General features: G+C 38.6%; 1 protein-coding gene across 1 annotated transcript in view; it reads left to right on the top strand.

The window, feature by feature from the left end:
• LOC145992646 (glycine receptor subunit alpha-2-like) overlaps window positions 1-24,893 on the top strand; it is a 71,661-nt gene that overhangs the window by 31,154 nt on the left and 15,614 nt on the right. Inside the window, exons 2-5 of the mRNA XM_083129017.1 lie at window positions 15,951-16,046; window positions 16,560-16,642; window positions 19,613-19,680; window positions 21,894-22,108. Of these exons, the coding sequence (XP_082985143.1) occupies window positions 15,985-16,046; window positions 16,560-16,642; window positions 19,613-19,680; window positions 21,894-22,108 (428 nt within the window). The 5' untranslated portion in view covers window positions 15,951-15,984. The remainder of the gene's footprint in view (window positions 1-15,950; window positions 16,047-16,559; window positions 16,643-19,612; window positions 19,681-21,893; window positions 22,109-24,893) is intronic.

Here is a 24,893-nt window from a genome sequence, read left to right as displayed (position 1 = left end):
ATTTTCCTTTCTTGTGAGCGTTCCAAATTCTATTGATATTTAATCGTGCTTTTACCACGGCTACAGTAGCCATACTCGTCAGAAACTAGCTTGAAATATTTATAATCTTTCTAGCGCAAATAATGCAGGGATCCAGGTCTTTAAGCGACATATACCGGGTGCTCCAAAAGTCTTGGAACGGTCACATATCGTAAGAAATACACATCGAATCGGAAAACGAAAAAATACGTGTTTAATAAGTGAAAGAAAGCTATTCAATGATATCACACTTGATTCCCCATCCCCGCCCCCTGGGGGTGGGGCGGGGGGCAACTGTGAAATTTAAAATGGAAACCCCATTTTGTATTGTAGAATCGGAAAGAGGACTTCATTCCGAGTCCAACGAGCTATCAACCATCCTCCTAGCTCAATCAGGAACGGAGATATGGTGATTTTAAATTTTCGCAAAATAAAAATAATTAAAAAAAAGTGAATACTCCCTCTGTCCCATAATTATTGTCCGGTACACTTTTGTTTGTTGTCCCATAATACTTGTCCGATATTCAAACTGTGACACTTGTGTATACAGAAGAAGAAAATGAAACACGGGAATGAGTCATACAACGTTATTACTCAAGGATCAGTACAAATTGGCCGATCAAGCATCCAAAAGAACATAAATAAAAAGTTACCATTTTGGCATACTGGACTATAATTATGGGACAGAGGGAGTATTTCATAATACTCAAAAAATTGAGCTAGAGTGAAAGCGATTGCAAATTTGGAATTTTCCATGTACTATATTGAAAGGTCTTGAAATGCAGATTCCGAATCTGCAATCGCTTTCACTCTAGCTCAATTAGGTTCAGAGATACGTCCGTTTGAAATTTTTATTTATTTATTTATTTAAATTTAAATCGCCATATCTCCGTTCCTGATTGAGCTAGGAGGATGGTTGATAGCTCGTTGGACTCGGAATGAAGTCCTCTTTCAGATTCTACAATACAAAATTGGGGTTTCCATTTCAAATTTCACAGTTGCTCCCGCCCCACCCCAAGGGGGCGGAGGTGGGGAATCAAGTGTGATATCATTGAATAGCTTTCTTTCACTTATAAAACACGTATTTTTTCGCTTTCCGATTCGATGTGTATTTCTCACGATATGTGATCGTTCCGGGACTTTAGAACCACCCGGTATGTATTGTCAAGTCAGTAATTCTTGACACGTCATGTTACTAAAAATTGATCTAAAAAATGAAAATATACCTGCGCAACATGTAAACACCGAAATTTGACATACCGTCAATACGGAAAAAAATATTATTGAACATCGAACCAACGAACTGAATTGTGTTTCATTGTTGGAATCCGCCAATCGTTTCGTTTTCTTATATTCTTTTCGGTAAATGTTTTGACACGCAAAACGCGAAAGTCAAAGTGAATAGTTGGAAATTTCATTCATATTTATATCCGTTTGTTGTATGGGAAATGATTGATTTGAGTTCTACATTAATTATTTTATGAAAAGTGTTGTGAACGTTCGGAAGTTATGTGAGTATGTAAATTCAATCACATCGAGCTTCAAAGCGAAAACATTTCATTTAATGTATCTCGCTGGAAAGGAGTCGAGATTTCAAACAATTCTAGCGTAGAGAAGTTATGTTTCCACTATCGCACACAATAGTCAACCTCTGAGAATTTCGTATCACATCTACAAATAGCATAACCGACCTGAGTAATTTTATTGGTAGGAAACTTTAAATTTTCATTTTTCGTATTTTTATCTGTTATTTTGGTTCTTTTCAGCCAAATTAAGAATGTGAGGGATGGAGAAAATGGATAACAGCGTAGAAATTTATTATAACCTATTTGTAAAACAACATTTAGTAGTCACTATGACCAGGAAAGAAAATCACTGAAATATGTAAAAGGAATATTAATTCATATCTTTCGTAGAATTTGACCATTTGCTTCATTCCTGTGCCATTTTTTTATTGAAGTGGATTTATCGTAAATTCCACCAGTGCAACTATTTGAATTGATGGTGTGTAATCACTCTTCTCAGAATCAGCAGCGATTGTTTGCGAAATTTCGCAGGAATAAAAAAAACAAAGCATGCACGGCTCCTTGAATTTTGCGATGTGATTCCCATGCCTTAAAAAACGGTTAAGTGAAATTAAGGTGAGAAATCTGTCACAATGGGTTTGCCGAATTTTTAGATAAATCATATTTTTAGTATTTGTTTCAGATATATATCTGTGTTACTCAGTAAAAACTAGAGAAATTGTTTCCATCATATTTTTTTGTAAAAATTGATACTGCATATGATAAATATGTATCATAAAATTTATGTATATGGTTTCTAACATTGTAATTCGCTTAGCTACAATCAAAAAAACATGTGTTAATTACATTAAATCCGGGCCATAGTAATCACGTTATGAAATTAAATTATTTAAAGTTATCACTGTTAAGGAGAACTGGGGTAACCGAAATGTGAAAATTGTAGATGGTATTTTAATTTTAGTCCTTCTCGTGGCCGTCCCATACAGCACACAAACGTCCAAAAGACATCCATTGGATATCTCTTGGATATTCAGGTCGAAAGTTCTGGATATCCAATAGATATCCAGGAATATCCAATAGACATCCATTGGATGTCCCCATGATATCCATTTGTCCGCATACGTGATATCCAAGGGGTATCCACAAATGGATATGTTTTGGGCGTTTCCGGATCGCTTTTGGACATGATTTGGACATCAAGTGGTACGTTTTCTGGACATTATATGCTTTGATTTAGACATTTTTTGTACGTACTTTGGATATCGTATGGATACGAAAAGTACATTATTTAGACTACATTTGGAAATCATATGACTACCATGCGAGAGACCCGGGTTCGATCCCCGTCGGGGGAGAACCGGGACTTTTTCAACCTGTTTAGGCGGCTCCGGCGCCCACCTAGCGTGGTAAAAAGTGGGTCCCTGGAGGAAAATCTGGGGGATAGGCGACCAGGGGCGTGGTGCTGATCACATCAATCCCATCTTGACCGAGATCAAGAAAGTGTAGGGCACTAACCCCACACCCCTATACGCCTTCATGGCGTATTGCAATGCACAGAGGAGCACTTGGATATTATATGGACATTATATACGTATATATATATATATATATATATATATAAGAACGACGTTTATTTTATAACTTTATTAGGGCACCATTTAGACATCAAATAGATGTCTCCTGGACTGAATTATATATAAATCCTTAAGAAATTGCATGTATACGAGAAAATACTCATCATTAGTAAAAAACATTTGTGAAGCTAAGGAGATTTCATAGATTTGTACACATATATTTGTAACATGCACTCCCCTCTCTCTCTTTCACCCCCCCCCACACACACCACGCACGGACGGAAACAAACTCTCTCTCTCACACACACACACCACGCTCGGACGCACGCACTCTCACACACACTCACAAAAACACACTCGCACGTCTACACATCCATAAAATATCTTATATTCACACCCACTTCCACGATAAGCAGAGTACAGAGAGCTTGTTCTTCACTGCCACTTATCGCAACTTCCTGAATTCAAAATGGCGTCAACCAGCGAGACACAATGCGCTTTCACCTGCACTTGCGAGGGCATGCGTGACTCGCTCTGACACATACAATGGCTACACGAGTTTTCCTCTTAATATCCAAGGCGGGAGCTGTTATGGACGTAAAATGGACATCGCTAATATACATGGATCTTATATCCTATGAATATTCTTTGGATATTTGTGATGCTACAAACGAGCATTGACCCGATTCTTGTCTACATTGTATTGTAGCGTTTCTGATTCTAAGATTTTAAGACGTTTCAATCGCTAATAATAGTAAATAACAAGACGCTCACCAATAAGGAAAACAATCACAAGCTTCTGATTCACTCAGGCCTCAGGCGTAAAATACGGGAACTGAAAATTATATTCATAGCTACTGTCTATGCTAAATGCTACGCTTGACTCTGAGCAGGATTTAGTCTCGATTGGTTTCTAGCTTTGAATTTGAATTTAAAATTTTGGGTGCGTCAGCACTAAGGCTATTTTGCACCCGTCACATTATACGGGGTCCAGCCCCTTATCGTTACACAGAACAACTCTAACGTTGCATAACTAAAATTATAAAATCTTCTGTCTTTCTTTAAAAGCTGAGGCTGTAAAGGGGCACACACACACAAGGACAAAAAACAGGTCAACACAAACAAAATTATACTGGCCATGGGGCCAGTCGCCAGAGACTCGTTAGTATGCAGTCCAGGGTGTACTACGTGGAAGTGAGGTTGACTATTGGGTGCACTACGTGGAAGGAGCACCCCTTACACCCCTTTTCTAGTTTTGAGTAAGGCTAAATCGAAATTTTCTGATTCTAAGAAGAAATAAATTAAATTACTAAAGAACAGGTAAATATGTTTGTTAATGCTAATGCTTCAATGCAATTATTGTTTCAATTCCACGATAAAGTATGAAAAAGTATACATAACGGAAATACTATTATCATTTTCTAATTTCCGAAACAGATCCTATTTATGTTTATTGTTGGATATCCAGTTCTGGATCAGATCTAGCTATGTATTGGATATCCAGTTTTGGACAAGATCTAGCTATGTATTGGATATCCAGTTTTGGACAAGATCTAGATATGTATTGGATATCCAGACTTGGATGTGTTTTGGATATCCAATGTGTCTGTCAGTTCTATATATGTTTGGGCTATGTATTAGATATCTAGAATTGGTCGAGTTTCAGATATCCAGTTCTGGATATCCCATAGACGTCCAATCGATATCCATAATATCCATGGATCTGATCTGGACATTGTGGATATTCAATGGATATCCCTTGGAGATTTGTGCTGTATAGGGTGCGGTCTAAGGTGCTGTGATTTGGACTCCTGCTGGGTTCGAGTCCGCATGGGTTCAGTCTCTGGGTTTTCGGCCTGTGTATAGGCCTGGTGGCCACCCACCATCGAGGAAATTGGTTCCAGTGAGTAGCGTAACCCGGTCTCGGATATCTCCTATAACGACTAAGGGTTCAACGTGCTAACCCCACGTCAACCCATTAACGGTTGAAGATCTCCACACCTCTAGGAAGGATTGTGGGAGGGAGACTAGCAGTCGGGAGATAGGCCAAGGCCCTTTCATGGCTGTCTACCCATGGGTCATTTATTTATTTATTTTATTATTATAAAGTTAATAATATAATCATAATGAGTAGTGTAAACGTATTGTTTCTAAGTAACACTTTGTAGGTATGCATTTGTAGCCTCTTTTTTTTATCAATTGAATATCAGTTTTTGACATATTTTGACAATTTTTTGTCGATGTTTTAGCGTTTAGCGATGTTTTAGTAAAATTTCCCTTTTTTTCCCACTCACACTTGGTAGGTATGCATTTGTAGCCTTTTTTTTATCAATTGAATATCAGTTTTTGACATATTTTGACAATTTTTTGTCGATGTTTTAGCGTTTAGCGATGTTTTAGTAAAATTTCCCTTTTTTCCCACTCACACTTGTAGGTATATCACGATCTTACGTGATATAACTTAACCTATTCATTTTTTTCGTGCTAAACTACACGAGAGCCTCTACATGCCTTGACCTACTTTAGAGTAGACCCAAATGGACAGTTCTGCGCCCGAAAATGAGGCTCGGAGTGAGGCTCGGTGAGGCTCGACTTAATGGTTTTCTCTTGTAAGGCATAAGCCTCATTTTCTCGCAGTGTTGCCAACACCTCACTCGATCACGATCTTACGTGATATAACTTAACCTATCTTACGATTTTTTTTACGATCTTCAGTGATATAACTTAACCTATCATTTTTTTTTATTTGCACACCGAACTGTAGTAGACCCAAATGGAGAGTTCACCAACCGAAAGTGGGGCTCGGTGGGGCTCGACTTAATGGTTTGCTCTTGTAAGACACAAGCCTTATTTTCTCGCAGTGTTGCCAACATCTTACTCATCACGATCTTACGTGATATAACTTATTTATTTATTTATTTATTTAATTGTAGTTGTCTCCAACAGAGAAAGCTTCTCCAATTATGGGAGACTTGCATACAGTTTAAATATACATACATAATTAATAATATATAAAAACACACATACACACAAATAAAGAGATACTTCACACAAATAGATATTTACAAGAGAAAACAATACAAAGCCATACCTACACTCATAGTAAATGGTAACAATATACCTATCACCCATGATATATATACATGTTTAGAAATCCCTAAATGTCTGCACTTACAAGACAATAATTTCTATAATTTCTTGCGCAAACCATAATGATTGAAATTTTGTCTTGCAAACATTCAGGGAATACAAAACAATACAAAGCCCTACATACACTCATAGTAAATGATAACAAATAAATATCTCACCTATAACATATATTTATATTCAGAAGTCCTAAATATTTGCACTTATAAGACAATAATTTCTATAATTTCTTGTGTAAAACATAATGATTGCAACTTTGTTCTATAAATATTCAGGGAATACGAAAAGTCTAACTCATTATCTATCATTGATAACTTATTGTACAAATCTAACATTTGCTGTAACGGAGAGTTTTGATACTTCTTAGTTTTAGCCATTTGACAATTCAGCAAGTTTCTATTTCGAAGATGACAACATGTAGTATTAAAAGATATTTTGCTTAAAATTTGAGCATTATCAATAAGGCCATTAATTATTTTATACAAAAATAGCTGTTGCATAAAAATTCTCCTTGACCTTAATGATGGCATGTCGATTTCTTTTTGAAGTGTATTGGTAGATAACATTTTAACATTACAATTCTTACCATGTTTTTTGGAATACAAATAACGTTGAAAGCGTTTTTGTATTTGTTCTATTTTTTCTATATATTTTTTTAGCTATTGGTGACCAGATTATAGATGCATATTCCAAGGTACTCCTAACCATTGCATTGTATAATAACGTGATTGCATCCAAATCCTTTAAATATTTTGACATTCTAATTACAAAACCTAATTTTTTGTATGCAATATTTACCATTTGTATTATATGAGTGGAGTACGAGAGATCCTTGTCAATTATTATACCAAGATCCTTCATAGTATTGACTCTTTCCAATTTTTGGTTGTTTATGAAGTATTCACATTGCACGTTCGATTTATTTGCAGATAATACCTTAACCTATCTTACGATTTTTTTTACGATCTTCAGAGACCTATCGTTTTTTTTTTATTTGGACACCGAACTAACTTACATTATATTTTATATAACCTTGTTGATTTTTTTAGTATGTGGCAATTTTTTTAGGATTTTTTTTTTTAAAACTGCTCCGTGACCCTCTCGTTCTTCACGTCGTGGACGAAGGACTTCTCTGCGACCAGGATGACGCTGCACACGGTGTCCTCGGGCAGCGCGTCGTGGAACTCGCAAACGATCTTGATGTTGGTTCCATCGTTGACCACCACCTGCTTCCGTTTCGTGGTATTGATGACGAACATTGGTCTGTGGGTTTTGAATTCGCTGGGCGTGTAGTACATGTCCACGTTTCCCTCCGTGACCCTCTTGTAAGCCGTGTAAGCTTCGTAAAGTTTGAGGTAATCATCTTTGGTCATGTCGAGGTTGTAATTCTCGCGCGGGAACACTTCGTTCCTACCGTTCTTCAGATAAACGTTCTTGATCTTGCAGTCGTCGAACTTGCTGGAATCTTTTTCCTGATTCTTGTCCCTCCCGGTCTGAAAGAGCACTACGACGAAATCTGGCATGTCGAACTGTATGTTGTTGAACTGAGTCGTGACGTCGAATTCCATGTGACTTCCCGACGCTATCTTCTGCACGCACTGGTAACCGTGAAAGTGAATGGGCACCTGCGGACTTTTCAAGATCTCCGCTTTGTACTTGAGGGCGTAGTTCGTTTCGTATTCCACCACCGGCATTCTCAACTCCATGCTCCGGATGACGCACTTGGCTGCTTCGGGTAAAGTGTTGGGCAGTGGCGTGGTGCCGTCCGGACCCAAAGTAGCGTATCACATCAGTGCGTCGTTGTCGTTGGCCGCTCTTCGAAAGCTGATCCTCAGTCCTCCCTTCCACATGATCTCCTTGTAGTCCGAGAAGAATCCCGGAAGCAGACGCTTTTGAAACTAGCCAGCTGGGGGCTGACAGATCGAGCTTCCTCCCCAAATCGAATTGAGTTGCATGCCTTACCACGAACTCCAAATAAGCCTTCGCCGTGGGCCACACGATGCTCGTGACGATCTGTTCGACCGAATCCGTCGTACGATATCCCGTGTCGAAGTATTCGCCCCATGCTTTCTTTAGGATCGTTATCAGAAAATTTCTCTCTCGCACGTCTATGGCGGTCCTCAACCCTTTGAATTGCACCTCGTCGCTGTCGGCCAGCTGCACGACGTATATTTTCTTGGTCAACGCGAAAAAGTTTTTTTTTAGTACGAATTCGATTTTCACCCGCAAGTTCGGGAACCAACCGCTCGTGCAGGTGATCGATCAAGCTAGCCTGATCGCGTTTATCCATGAGGATGAAAAGTGAATCCGTGTCCATGTACATCATGCGCGGTCGCTGGGGTTCGAGGGGAAATTTTCGACCACGTCGCGCGATTTCAGTAGGATGGTTCTCGACAGAAAAGTAACGAGAGACGCGCAAGCGGGGTGTTCTTCGAAACGAACGAGCCCCCAACGTTTTTCCGTACGGCCTTCGAACGTAAGGTTGGTTTACGTGAGCGCGAATTTCTTCGGGAATGTCTTTCAGTTCGTACATCTGACCGTACATGCTGTTCATCATCAACTTCGCCGTGTTCTGTTTTGCGTCCATTTCGAGCAATTTGCCCGGCGGCAAGGTCTTCTTGCAATTCTTGACTTCCTTGATTTTTTTACGCAAGGTCATGATCTTGGCACATGGCGTTGAGCGTATCGGGCGAAAAATACACGTGAAGATCCGCTTCCGTGCAGCCGGTTGGGGATTCGTACTGCCGCGATAAACGTCCACTTCCGTGCTTGGTGGTTCCGGTGTGGAATTCGCGCCACTCCCAAAAGTTCACGTTGAAGGGGAGAGGCCCGCTCGGGTAGAGAGACGTATGAACCCCGAGAAAATTCTATATAAAATAACATACCTGGAAATTATATTCACAGTATAGATTGAATTTTTGATTTTTTGTATTCCCCCGAGAAATTCTATATAAATAACATACCTGAAAATTCTATTCACAGTATAGATTGAATTTTTTGAGTTTTGTAATCACCCCCAAGAAATTCTATATAAAATAACATACCTGAAAATTCTATTCACAGTATAGATTGAATTCTCGAGTTTTGTATTCGCACCCAAGAAATTCTATATAAAATAACATACCTGAAAATTGTATCGCTATATATACTAGACTTTTTGATTTCTGTGATTTTGGAGAAAGCATAATGGCATCCACCACTAGTTTCAATCGTAAAAATGTTACAACTGAATGTGTTATTTGTGGGAAGCTAATCTCAAGGAACAATTTATCGGTACACAGGGCAAGATGTAACGAAACAGGTTCGAGAATTAATCGTTCGTTACCTTCTAAGCCTTGTGCTCGATGCGGAAAGATGATCAGCATTGCACATTTAAGTAAACACCTGAAAATTTGCAAACCATCGACCGAACAAGGAACATTGAAAAGAAAAATCGATGATCCAGGAACCGAAGCTTCCACTTCCAAACAAGTTAAATTATCGGATGAACGCAAACCAATTAGATCTGCATTCAACCGTCATATTCAGGATTTCTCGTTTACTTCGGAACCAGGCTGCGACATTCTTAGTTTCTTGCGTGAAACGAAAACATCCGTGATAAATATTCTAAAAAATAAATTGGAAAATAATTCCATAAAAGTATACGTTGATCTATTTTCCGAATACGAAAAAGTCGATGGTACAACAAGAGTCTTTTATCATCGAACAAAAAACCAGGCTCTTCATTTGGCGGACGTCGATAATTTGGACGAATTTTATTCCGATCTTTCAAATGAACTGGTTAAGAAACACGACGATTTCGAGGCTAAAGGGTCGGGATGGTCTCTGTGTGGAAGTCCTCACACGTTAACTGTTTACGTTAATTCTCGCCTCTTCGCGCTTCCAGCTACGTTCCTCTTCCACCGAACATTCAACACAAGAGGGCTGTGTTAAATATACAGAACAGCGATAACAAGTGTTTCCTTTGGTGTGTGTTGGCGGAACTTCACCCGATTCATTGGTCAAATAATCCAGAACAGGTTTATCATTACAACCAGCATGAACCTGAACTGGAAAATGCAATGGCTGGCATCGAATACCCGGTGACCATTTCTGATATATCAAAATTCGAAACACGAGCACGAGATGCAGAAGGAAAACGTTTAATCATCAACGTGTATTCCTATACGTTGGATAAACATGTCGTGCATCCCGTCAGGATAAGCGATGTCGACGATGACGATGCTCGTGTGATTAATCTTCTTCTAATTTCAAACGACAGTGTTCACCATTACTGTCTCATTCGTTCACTATCACGTTTGGTCAGAAGTCAAACTACCAAGTATGCAAACCACATCGAAGTTTGCCCGAGATGCCTAACCACGTTCAACGATATAAAACGAGTCGATTATCGAAAATACACCGGACGTCAGATTGCTATCGATAAACTTGTTCAACATAAAATATATTGCGGCAACAACAGACCGGTTCGAATGTTGATGCCCGAAAAGAACGAAGTGGAAGAATTCAAAATGCACAAGGCGTTGTTGGAACATCCGGCCATCATCGTTGCTGATTTCGAGGCGTTCCTCAAACCACTCTCATACTGCGATCCGGATCCCGAAGTTTCTTCCACCACACCTTACCAGCTTCACGAACCAAACAGTTTCGGTTACGTTGTCGTGCGACAGGATAAAATAGATGAACCGTACGTATATCGAGGACCCGATGCAATCGAACGCTTCTTCGAAAAGATGATCGAGGAGGTTGGGAAAATTGGATGCATGCTGCAAACATCGAAACCGATGCTTCCGTTATCTGCTATCGAACTTCAAAATTACTATGACACTGTCAAGTGTCCTGTGTGCGATAACCACTTCACAGACGACAATCGTAAAGTGTTTCACCATTCGCATACGGACGGTCGCTTCATAAGCGGAATCTGTAATGCATGCAACCTCAAAATCCAAAAACCAAAATTCGTCCCCATATTCTTTCACAATGGTTCTAATTACGACTTTCATCGCTTAATCAGGAAACTCGGATACGACGCTCAAAAAATAGATATTCTTGCTTAAAACGAAGAACGATACATCTCTATAAGTAAGAAAGTTATGATTCCTGAGACTAAAAATACCATCGAGATGAGGTTTCTGGATCCATACAGATTTCTCTCTGCCAGCCTGGACGCTCTTGCCAGCAAACTTTTAGACGAACAATTCAAAATTACAAAAGCTAGTTTTCCCAACGTAGACATAGAACTCGTTAGACGTAAAGGGATTTATCCTTACGAATATGTTAGTGATAATTCTAAATTTAATGACGACGCTCTCCCACCTCCAAGAGAATTTTACAGCAGACTCAGAGAGAAAGGAATCAAGGACGAAGAATACCAACACGCGCAACTCATGTGGGAGAAATTAGAATGTAGGACACTCGGAGACTACCACGATGCCTACTTAAAATTAGACTTAACGATACTCGCGGATGTTTTTCAAGCGTTCAGGAAAACGGCAACGAGTATTTATAAATTGGATCCAGCGTATTTCTACTGCCTACCGGGATTAGCGTGGTCGGCAATGTTATTCCAGACAAAGGTCAAGCTGGAACTGATATCGGACGTGGACATGTTACTTTTCATCGAGAGGGGGATTCGGGGCGGGATGGTACAATGTGTACAGAGATATGCAAAAGCCAACAACGTGCACATGAAAGAAGATTATGATTCAAATCGAGCATCGAATTACATCTTCTACGCCGACGTTAATAATCTCTACGGACATGCCATGGTACAGAAACTTCCTTACGGGGGATTCGAATGGGCATCAATAGACATAGAAAATTTCAACGATAGTGAGTATGGCTTCTTCGCAGAGGTGGATATCGAATTCCCCGACCACTTACACGATCTGTTCAGCGATTTACCACCGGCATCCGAGTTCAAATCTTCGCCTCATTCTAATCAATGCAAGCTTTTATTGACTCTAGAGGGGAAAAAGAGATACGTTGTTCATTACTCGAATCTCCGATTCTTGATCGGGAAGGGTGTTAAAGTAGCGAATATTAGAAGAGTCCTCAGGTTTAAACATTCCGAGTGGCTCAAACCGTACATTGAAACAAACACGCAACATAGGACAGTTGCCACTTCCGATTTAGACAAAGATTTTTTTAAATTGATGAATAACGCTGTGTATGGCAAGACGATGGAAAACGTGCGGAATCATGTAGACGTGAAATTGGTTTCAGATAAAAATAAATGCATGAAGTGGGTGGCCGATCCTAGATTCAAGTCGAGAAAAATTTACAATGAGAATTTGGCACTTTTCAATCTAGATATAAAATTGATGAAATTCAGAAAACCAAATTACGTTGGAGCAACGGTTCTCGACTTGTCGAAACTTTACATGTTCGAATTTCATTACGACGTGATGAAACCCTTCTTCAATGATAAGATATCACTTTTGTACACGGACACCGACAGCTTCATTTACAGCATACAAACACCTAACCTCTATGAAGACATAAAAAATCCTTCCATGCTCGAGTATTTCGATACTTCTGCATATCCTCAACCCAACAGATTTGGGATTCCTTCCCTCAACAAAAAAGTCCTAGGTAAACTGAAAGATGAATGTAACGGTGATATTATTGTCGAGTTCGCGGGTTTGCGTTCGAAAATGTATGCCATGAGAACAGAAAATAGCGTCACGAAGAAAGCAAAAGGTGTGTGCAAGAATACGGTGGAGAACAAACTCACCTTCCACGATTACATCGATTGCCTTTACTCACAATCGACGATACTAAGTATAGAACAAAGAATCCAAAGTGTAGACCACGTGATTACAACAAACAAAGTTAGGAAAGTAGCATTAGATCTGCATGACGATAAAAGATGTATTTTGTCTTGTGGAATCCACACGTTGCCTTGGGGACACTATCGTTTAGAAATTAGTAAAAATTGTAGGCAATGCAATTGAAAAAAATAAACTTAAATAACTATAACTAAAATAAAAAAAACTTCAACTGTCTCAAATTATCACATACACAATAAATAACTAGCAAGGTCAATGAATCTCTTTGGTTTCCGAAAGCAAACAATGGAGACTGTACACCGCACGGCAGATCATGAATTTCTACCTTCCATGTTATCTAAACTCAACGGCCTGTTGATCAATCAATTTTCGGAACGCTGCTCTTCTTGCTGGAACAGTGACGATTTCGGATTCGCGACGATCGACGTGACGAGGAAACCCAACGACGGAAAATACAGAAACAAAATCAACGACTTTCTAAACGTTGCAACGTTGGGTCGTAAGATAGGTTAAGTTATATCACGTAAGATCGTGATCGAGTAAGATGTTGGCAACGCTGCGAGAAAATAAGGCTTATGTCTTACAAGAGCAAACCATTAAGTCGAGCCCCACCGAGCCCCACTTTCGGTTGGTGAACTCTCCATTTGGGTCTACTACAGTTCGGTGTGCAAATAAAAAAAAATGATAGGTTAAGTTATATCACTAAAGATCGTAAAAAAAATCGTAAGATAGGTTAAGTTATATCACGTAAGATCGTGATCGAGTGAGGTGTTGGCAACACTGCGAGAAAATGAGGCTTATGCCTTACAAGAGAAAACCATTAAGTCGAGCCTCACCGAGCCTCACTCCGAGCCTCATTTTCGGGCGCAGAACCGTCCATTTGGGTCTACTCTAAAGTAGGTCAAGGCATGTAGAGGCTCTCGCGTAGTTAAGCACGAAAAAAATGAATAGGTTAAGTTATATCACGTAAGATCGTGATATACCTACAAGTGTGAGTGGAAAAAAAGGGAAATTTTACTAAAACATCGCTAAACGCTAAAACATCGACAAAAAATTGTCAAAATATGTCAAAAACTGATATTCAATTGATAAAAAAGGCTACAAATGCATACCTACCAAGTGTGAGTGGGAAAAAAAGGGAAATTTTACTAAAACATCGCTAAACGCTAAAACATCGACAAAAAATTGTCAAAATATGTCAAAAACTGATATTCAATTGATAAAAAAAAGAGGCTACAAATGCATACCTACAAAGTGTTACTTAGAAACAATGCGTTTACACTACTATAATGTATTTATATTTTACGCTGCTTTTCTGCCTCTATGTAAATTTCGACCATGAAGATGAACAATGAATTGATGAAATGTACAAGGAACAAAGAACATGGCGCGACTGTCATCGTAATATGCTACCTATTCCGACACGAAGGCCACAGCACAGGTAATTTAAGAGAGAAGGGATATTTTCTTTTGCATTCTCAGGAAATTGATTCTGAGTCAGGAACAGCACAGAAGATTGACACGAGGAATTAAATGAGCAAGGTCAATGGCTTCTTTTTTGGGGATTCGGAACTTCACTGTATCTGCTTAGGTGTTAAGAGCTTGACTGAGTGTGAATGACGCCGTGTTAGCGTTCTGTTTACGAAGGTAAATGGAAATGGACACAATATAATTTTTGCGTGTGAATCGATTTTGGGTTAGATCACTTAGGAGTACTTTCAAATCGTAGAATAGAAGCACAAAATTATGCAAAGCCACGGACGTGGAAAGGAAACGAAAAATGAAAATCCAGAAAATAGCTATCGAAAATTGCTATCGGTTTCATGTAGGTATTATTCAGAAGTTCACTTCACAAACAAGTACCTGAAGTTAAGTTGAATTAAACACTGCAATTAATTCTGGTCCTTACTAACACATGCCTGTATATTATATTCCTCCGCTCGGAGAAACCATACTCGTTAAAACAACATACGCCACAGATTTATTAGCAGATTAACCTAAATTTTTTCACCAGCGTATGCGTTTGACCGACAGGTGGCAGATTTTGCAATATGGCGCCTGTGGATTCTAGGAAGACGTTTTGTGTGCTTGACTGTCATCAAATTCGGTTCGTTACCATTGCCGATTTTATGTTTCGTATAAACTTCGAGTCGGATCGTTCCCGGTGCAATTATATTTGCTGGTTGTGTGGTGAATTTCAGGAACCAGTGTCCGTGCAAAGGTCGAAAACCTTACCATCCATCAGTGAGAGAAACAAATATATACTGTATGAACCAGATGAAATAAGGAGCTTCCCCGTTGGGAAGGGTTCTCGCTTTTGATACTAGCGATTCTGGGTTCGATTCCAACGGAATCTTCAAAACCTCGGTGAAGCAACAACGGGGAAGCTTCTTGAAAAGAAGAAGAAGCCGGCTCCGGTTACGAAAGCCAGATAACAGCAGCGATGGCACTCGAGAAGTTAACCACACATCACTCAGTGAAAAGTCGCTTGGTAGGTTTTAGCCTTTAAACAGTAATTGGGCCATGAAGTTAAGTTTAATATCTGCGAAGCCTTCCAGCATTCACATATTTAGAAAAGGTGTGCATATTGAGCATTTCAAGTGCACGTAGAAAAACATTAGATAGTTCTCACACAGTAAAAATAATCACAATCCTATCCCAAGTGTTCTCCATGTTTGTGGTTATGTCATGACTTTTCCCTTCGCTCTATATTTAAATAATATCTAATTGTTAGATTTTTCGAAATCATCATGTGGACGTTTTGAACTAAATCAACTCAAAGCATTTTCTTCTACATTCATGAGAAACAGCTCAAAATGTATGTAAAGTCTGTTAAGATTAATTAATCAATTAGAATTAAGATTTTAATAAATTTAAGGTGTCTTTAATTTCAGACAAACTCTACCACAACACAAGCAATCTTCACGAATGCTGGCTCCTAGAAAGTCTCTAGAATTGGGTGCGTTTCTTGTTTGCCTGCTGAGTCAAAGGTAGTGTATTTAACCCAAGTTTTCATTGACACTGTGTAATGTTTAATATTTTTGTAACTAAACTTTTATATATACGATGATGAACACCATTTGCATGTTGGGAAATAAACTGAAAAGGCAAAACTTTCTCTTGAACATACATAGTCTTGTTTTAAGTATAGTTAATGCCCTGAAAGAGACCAAGAGACCCGGGATGTGTTGATTAAAAAGCAGGAGCGTTACCATCATATACATCGTATTTGGAAGGTTCATATATGATGCTAATGCTCCGTACAGTCACGACCTCAGCCTTCGTCCAGGCGATGGAATCAGTGTAATGCTCAGGCCACATTTACGAAGAAAGTCTCTTTCAAGTACCCATTATTGAGAGGTTGCGTGAGCACCTGAGAACTTAACGAAGGACATACAGACAATTTTTCAAGTAGCAAAGCATCAAAGATATATGCAAAACTTACAAAGATCATTTATGATTTCACCATGTTACAAATCGATAATTTTCTTTATTTTTTACAGCATACTAACATTAGAAGAAGAATATGAGCAAGTATTTGAGCTTGCGGAAGGATACAGGAGTAATAATCCTCCAGTAAAAGATGGTAAGTTGAATTTCTTGTTAAATTTTTATCACGTATCACGTCCCCTTAAGCGTGGACAACCTTAGTGGACAATCTGTAGGTAATATAATGTATGTTTTTGTGTAGAACGCATCAACGTACACCTTTATGTAATCTGCTGCAATCATAGGCTTTAAGTTAGCATATACATTGTGAAATAAACCAACGAACAAGCATTTTTCAATATATTTCCATATATTTTGTTCTTCCGAAACTACAGGGGTGCAAAACGGGCGATTTCGAGCAATTTGTTCATCTTGGTCATTTTAATTTACAATATATAGGCAATCATGACACCTATAGAAGTTTTTCAAACGCCGTTAGAAAGTTTTGAAGAGCTCTTTCACGCGAGATAAATGCCCGTGTCAGAGGTACAATATTTTGAAGGTGGTGTGAACAAAATTTTAATAGCCATGTTCTCAAAAACAGGTTTCTTAATGTCTTCTCAAGAAATGATATGCCATTCATACGTTATTACTCAATAACGGTATAGATAATGGGGTGCCAATGGGATCCGGAGTTATATTAGATTTAGGTTAGAGTAGTGTAGGTTAGGTAATGCATGATAAGGGATGTAAGGGGTGACAATTTACAAAGAAGTACAAGTACTACACCCTGGACTACATTTTGCAGACTAACGAGGCTCTGGCGTCTGGACTCACAGTCAGTATAATCCTCTGTGAGGCTCGTGTTTCGTCGTCCCAATATATTTGTGATTGTCCCTTCTTTCAGCTCATATTATCCCCGTTCATCCTCATCTTCGCGATTAGCCAAAAGTGGCAAAAACGAAGTATAAAAAACTAAATAAATCAATCAATCAGTAATGCATAATAACATATTTCGGTAAGTAAATTCCTAAAATTTTAAAGTAAATGTCTAACAGAAATGAAATACAATATAAGTACAATATTGTTTGAATTAACTTACGTGAAGCTTATGTTTTCATTACCAGTTCTTAGAAATACAGGGTGATTCAAGATTCGACTTCCAAAGTCAACTCCATTATTAGTGCACATGGCTAGAAATGGAAAGAGGAGGAATTTGTTGGAAATATGTGAGTTGTAATAACAAGTGCGTGTATTTCTAAGGTACAGGTAAGAGCCTCAATGGTAGCCGGAAATGCGATCATAGAGTAGCGTGTACTCCATGATACCATATTGCCACATGCTTGGGCAGGAATACCGTACGCTACTGGGTAAGTTATGTATTGATGACGATAATTACAGGCAAAGTGAAAAAGTAAATAACGTGAACGTGTATCATAATCACTCCCTCCACTTCCCCAGACCACTAGAATAGGCTAAACACGCATAAATGACAATCAGGTTACATTGATTGATCGATTGATTTGTTGTTTTAAGTCCACTTTATGTACAGTAAGGCTAATCGGGACTAGACCTACAGTTTAAAGTAGGATCCGAACCACTTGTGCCTCCACCGGTATCGAACCCGGGACCCGTGCGACGACGCTACCAATGCGCCATCGGGGAGGCCTAAAAATCAGGTTACAGTACGTGCTTCTCAAAATGACACGTCACGCATGGCACCTCTGTGTCTGAAAGGTCCGTGACCCATTAGCAAGTGGCAAAGAGCTGATAATAGGTCAGGGGCGTGTAATTGTACGAATGTCAGAATTGCCACTTCCTACCATTGCATGGCATACTCTGTCTTTTTCTGCAATTAAGAAGGGTTAAGAAGATACCGATATCAGTGATTGACCTATTTATATTCCTTTGAGTATGTTTATTCTATTCTAGTGGTCTATCGACAAGGATGGGGTGGGGGCACGTTTTTACTTTGCCTGTAATTATAATCATGAATTCTTAACTTGTCCAGTACCGTACTGTATCCTGGCTCAAGTATGTGGCAACATGGCACCATAGATTGATTGATTTGATTTATTTTACTTCTCCTTTTGTGCCACTTTTGGCTAATTTGCTAATATTTAATATATATATATAATTTTAATTTTCAGTTGTACACATAGAACACCTTCGTGTCAATTGACACGTATATGTTGACTCCAATAACACATTAACGTGTATAAACTGCAAATGATGCACTTTTTGGCGTGTCAAAATGCACACAGAAATACATAAAAGGGCACTGTCATCAGCGGGTGTTCCGTGTGATGCACTAAAAATGCATCAATCGGAAAGATCAGACAAGGTCATTCCAAAGATAACAAAAGTACACATTAAGCTCTGTCAATTGATGCTTAAGTCAGTATGGTTTGATGCACTAATGTTTAAGAAGAACCCTTCACAATGTTGTTTTTGACACAATTTGTCTAGCTGCACGTGGGACTGATTTATTTGGGCTACACTGAAAACTTGTGCGAATATGTTGCATATCTTCCTCTGAGGTAATAGACGGCGACCAGTTGATTGCGTTTACACAAGGAACATGTTTCACTAAACTATTTATACCACGCTCGAATTGAATTGTCAGTAGGTGGGTCATTGTCAAATTTGGAACGAAATGCACATTGCACGGTAATTGCATACGTCGTTGCATTGAATTCCAAAATGTAAAACGATTTCTCATTAGCTGTAGCAGCCATTTTTATTTTTTACTAATGCAATAAACTAGCTCCGCGTAGTGGCGGTCATCTGAACTACGGCGTCTTGAGTTTCTGTTCCAACTGGTGCTGGTCTCACGAGTATTGCGGTAAGCGAAATACTCTTCTTGTAATAAATTACCCTTCCCCCGCAAACAACACCATAAAAAACCCTGTATGTGGGGCGTTGAAGCATTTTTAAAAAAAGTCTCAATTTATTTTTTTGTTATAATTTGAGAATATTTTCAATAACAACAAATTGTATTTAATGCTTTACAATCCTCTCTGGCATTCTGTTGTGTTCCACAATTAACACAGCGAATAACTTTGTCATCGAGTTTAACGTAAACAGTAATGATGTGATACTATTTTCCAATTTGCAATATTTTCAGGGGAACCAGTGGTCGCTGAACTGCGCATCGTCATTTACCAAATAGCCGAGATAAGCGAAATTCACATGGTGAGTCACTCGAAAGCAACTGCGTCACATTTTTCAGGTGGCGTTTCATCTATCGCCGCATTTAAGTGTAAGCTGGTAATGGTTATGATATAGTTTTGCATAGATGTCTTCTATTTTTATAATGCTATTAAAGGTGCAGTAATAAATTACAATAACGAAACTAATATGAGGACTGTACCGTCACGCTAGTATAGCAACAGTTCTTCAACCTTGTGTCCATCACTTGGTGGCCAGAACTTTATATGTACGTATGCATAATGGTGATCCAGAATATAATAGGAAAAATTGCGATCCCATACTTGCTAAGTTGGTTCCATCTGGTATAGACATACTTTCTGCAAAATTTCACAATAGAAATATATTTAGAGGTCGCTCAAAGTCCTCTAAATGCTCCATACCGGCTGAACAGTTTGGCATAATTATTATTTTGGCATAAAAATTACGAAACAGCTTATCTTATTCTATTTCTTAGTGTCCTATTAACAAGGTGAAACAAGTGTACAAGGCATGTGTATGCATCTTTTCTCTCTTTTATTTCAACTTATTTCTCCTTTGTTTTATATCTTCTAGGCTGCCCGTCTTCTTTTCTCAGTCTTACTAACTCTCTCTTCAATTAAGCCTTTTCCCTCAATTCTTGGAATTTTTAAACTCTTTTCTCTATAGATTCCTGTCAGGTAGCTTTCAGACCAAAATGACAAGCGACACCTATACCTTGGAAATGAACTGTCGGTTATAGCTATATATGCAACCTTCCGAGCCGAAGCGACACTAAAAGTTGGACGTGCCGCTTGTGTGTCGCCCAGGCTGGGCCGATTTCTCATTATCGTGCATAGTATTGCATCAGTCTGTTGGTAGTGTATGCGCTGTGAATGTTTGCTTGTAGACTTAAGAAGATCATGTCGCACGTCACTTCGGTTTGACTGTCCCGTGTCTCCTGCCTCTTCGGTCTGAGAGCTTCCTCTCTCTCTCTCTCTCTCTCTCTCTCTCTCCTCACCTTGCTCCCTTCCTCCCTTTCTGTCCTGTTTCTTTATTTCCCTTTTGCTCTCGCTTCTTTTCCTTCTTTCTTTCTCTCTCTGTATGTGTGTGTGAGTGTGTCGTAATTTTCATTTCTCTCCTATATATTTACATTTCCCTTTCTGTCTATTATGCTTCTACTTTCTATCTACGTTATACTTTTTCCAATTTTTCTCCTGATTCTCATTTTCCCTCTCTCTATCCCATTTGTTTCTTTATTTACATTTTCTTTTTCCTCCCGATTTTCATTTTCCCTTCTCTCTCTCTCTCTCTTCCTCTTTGAGTATCTACTAGTAGTGTCTTTATTTCATTTATCTTCTTATCTTTTTTCTGTCGTTTCATTATTGAGAGGAGCCTGTTCCATTTTCTATTTGGTCTATTGTTGTAATGAACATCTTGAATACTGCTGCAGTAGGAGCAGAACCCTATAACACTAGCGTGTTCCCATATTACATTGTAACTAGCGCTACGTAAATTTTACGTACATGAAGAAATGGGGATTCCTTTTTTAACATTATTTTGTTTATTTTCCTAATATAGGGGTTTTATTCTTCATTTTAAAATGTATGAACATGGTTTCATTAAACAGAATATTTGAAAAGAATGTCTTGATTATCAAGCCTGTACGTACATTCAGAATGAAGGCGAAAAGTTCAAGCAATGAAAAACAAACAAGAATAATATTTATAACACTGTAAATAAGGAAGGAATGCAATTTTATAGTCTTACAAGAAGTAGTACATGCTTCTAAACTTTTTTTTCAAAATCTAACTATCAAAATCGAAACTAGAATGTCAATATCACATGAAAGATTTTTCTCCTTTTACTAGAGCTACGTAAAATTGAAGTACAGTGCACAACATAACAAACAAAATCAAGACGTTTAGCACTTGCAACCTCCTTACCACAGTGCTGCCTTACATCTGACAGACTACTCGAGGCACTGCTAGGTGGAAGGGTGAGTAGGTGAGACGTGGTAGCTAGGGACGGGAATTAAGGGCACACCACACGTAAACTTTACGTACGCTAGTGTTCTAGGGTTAAATAGATAAAGTGCAGCTTATTAATAGCAGGAAATGACACAAACGTAACGTCGATATCCATTTTGAGTCCCCCTGGAAAATTTATGCGCACGTCCATATCTGTTACTGCATTTAAGAAGCACAATTTCAAGTGAAATTTTACACTTTGCATTTCAGAATATGAAATTGAACTTGTACTTCGCTCTCCGATGGAAAGACTGCTACGTAAGCACAAAAGAGAAGATCGTCGGGTTGAGGAAGGACCAGTACGCCAAGCTGTGGAAACCTTACGTGGATGTTCTGAACATGGAGTACATGACCCCGAAGGTGGGTCTCAGGGAAATGATATACTTCTTTGTCTCCAAAGATCAAAGCGTTCGGTACTTTTTCGGGTAAGTTGTGTTAGGTTTACAGTATTAAGTTCTTTTTGTCAAGGTGTAAGTGATATGAACATTTTCTTGTTGTTCTTTCTCTCTCTCTCTATCTCATCCTCGTTTCTTTATTTTCCTTTCTCTCTTTCTTGCTTCCCCCTCTCTCCCTCTTTTATGTCTTTATTTTCCCCTTTTCTCCCAGTTTGTCTAATTATTTATTTTTCTCTTATGTATCCTATCTCTCTCTCTCTCGTTTTAACATTCTTTCTCTCTGCTCCCTTTCTATTCGTTAATTCCCTTACTCTCCTTCTCTCTTTTCTTTAGTTTCCTTACTCTCTCTCTTTCGTTGCTTAGTTTGCGTTTCTCTTCCGTTCATTCATTCATTCATTCTCTCTCCCCACCTCTCTCTCTCTTGAAACACTTTTGGTTATGCTTCTTGGCAGCTGCAACCAAAATATTTGGTAACATTTACTAATTTAGATCATTCTAACTAAATTTTTTGGTACGTACACAATGACCAAAATAATTTACTTCTGGTGATCAAAAATTTGTTGTTGCCTACTTAAAAAAATATTTTATTACGTGAACCCTTTTTTTTTGTTATTCCAAACAAACCTCTTCTCAAGTTATTTTTTATTAATGTTTCAATTGGATCAAGAGTGTTGTGTAAGGAAGTTGAGGGGGCCACAACCCCTGAAATATGCATGAAACAATAATAATACTAAAAAGCATGAAAAAGTATTGTAATTCTTGCCAACTTTCTTAGCAGTGATGGCTCGAAAAATAAACGACTGAGGAGACAGAGTAGGAGGCAAAAATATTTATTTGGGGGTTAAATGTACATTTTAACTACTTATTTATCTACTTTCTCTTCTTTCCTTGGGGTGAAAGGGGTACAGACTGGCCGACAGGCTGCTTCCGTCGACTTCTCCCTCCTTCCCTTTGACGGCATCACTGCTAATCGGAACTATTCGCTATTCCTCTTTTTATTTCTCTGGAAGCTTTTCTTCTCCTGCATTGCCTCTTTTTATTGTCACCTTCCTATTTGAACCTCTCAGTCACTCTCTTTCTTCGTCATCCATTTTTGAGGTATTCTTTTCTTGTTCTACTTTCATCTATTCCGTTTTCCCCTCATCTTTATCGCTACTTCTATTTCTCTTTCTTTTATGTTCATGATCTGGAGTATTGAATGATCTAGGTGTTCCTTACCTCTGCTTTACGTATACACTACATCGGTTGCACTATTCCGTCTTGCTGACGACAGGGATTCCGGATTCGAATCCCTGTCTGGGCATGGGTGTTCTTTGGGGATGTCTTCATCACTTATCTTCATCGTCGAGATTAGCCAAAAGTGACAGAAAAGTGAACTTCTTAATGTATCTCAGGAAGTATTTGCAAACCTAATTCAAGGATAATGCTTTAATAAGGTTGAATTAAGCTCTTCCTCATCGATTTTAGAAACGTATATCCAATGTTTTATTTTACCAAAGATATATAAAAAAATATGGCTTCTCACAGAACACCAGTGCCACCAGTTGACGTAAATATTCACTGTGATTTAAGTTTGCAAGTTTGTTGTTTGCAAGTTGTAAGTTTACATCCAGAGTTAACATAAATTAAGAATGGGACTTTTTGTTCCACAGATAATGTCAACCATTTGATTTGCTCAATTGCTATTGATACTTAAAATTGAACGAACATGCCAGAGATTCGTTGATTGGGTGATCTAACTAAGATCTTGGCATTGAAGATTGTACGAGAGACCTAGGGTGTTTCATAGAGTTTTCTCCTGCAACTATTTCATCTAACGTTAACCCCAATCGTCGCGTGGAGCAGTCGCCTCAGGGTATCTCCACCGTAGATGAAAGGTTCTGATCCCAGCTTGGGTATTCCTAGGTGTCCCATAATCAATATCATATTTACTTCTCCTCCCTCTCTCTCTTGCTTTTCCTCTCTATCTTTTACAGTTATTTAGTTTCCACCTCTCTCGTTTATATTTTTCCCTATGCTCCTCTTCTCATTTTCTTTCCGTATTTTCTATCTCTCTTGCTGTTCCTGTCCCTTCTCTCTCTTTCTCACTCTCTCTCGTTTCTTCATTTACCAATATCTATCTTCCATTTTCTCCTTCTCTATCTCTATATTTTCACTTCTTTCTCTTGAATTTGCTTTCTCTGTCTCTCTCTTTCATGTGTTTATTTACCTTCCTTCCTCTCTACCTCTATATATTTATCTGTAAATGTGTAATTTTAATGAGTTTATACAGGTTGACCAAACTAAAAGAGTCCCCATGTCTTATAAACCACATACAGACAATTCACTCATTTATTGTATATACAGAATACAGAGTAGGAAAGTATTATTATGAAAAACAACGTACTGAACATTCAATAGGTCAATAGTTCACAGGAGGTGCTGAAAATGTTCACCATGAACCTCGATACACAACTCAGCACGTCTCAACATGTTTCTGGAAACTTTTGCCAATTCATTTGGTGTGATTTCCGCAATCGTATTGCGAATGTTTGTTTTCAACGCTTCAATTGTATGCGGGTTGTTACTGTAGACCTTACCCTTTAAATTACCCCACAAATAAAAATCACAGGTCGACAGATCGGGCGATCTGGGAGGCCATAAACCTGCGGAAACTGTACGTTCTTCTCCGAAAGCTTCATGGACGTATGACATTGAAAACCGTGAAGTATGCGCCGTAGCGCCATCTTGCTGGAAAAACGATACTCTCGTTCTTCATCCGTTAGCTGCGCTATGAATGGTTGCAACAGTTACATACACTTGAGAGTTCACAGTG

This window comes from Lepisma saccharinum, chromosome 9, assembly GCF_977018435.1.
Source record: "Lepisma saccharinum chromosome 9, izLepSacc3.1, whole genome shotgun sequence".
Lineage (NCBI taxonomy): Eukaryota > Metazoa > Arthropoda > Insecta > Zygentoma > Lepismatidae > Lepisma > Lepisma saccharinum.
This window is presented reverse-complemented; position numbering and strand designations above follow the sequence as displayed.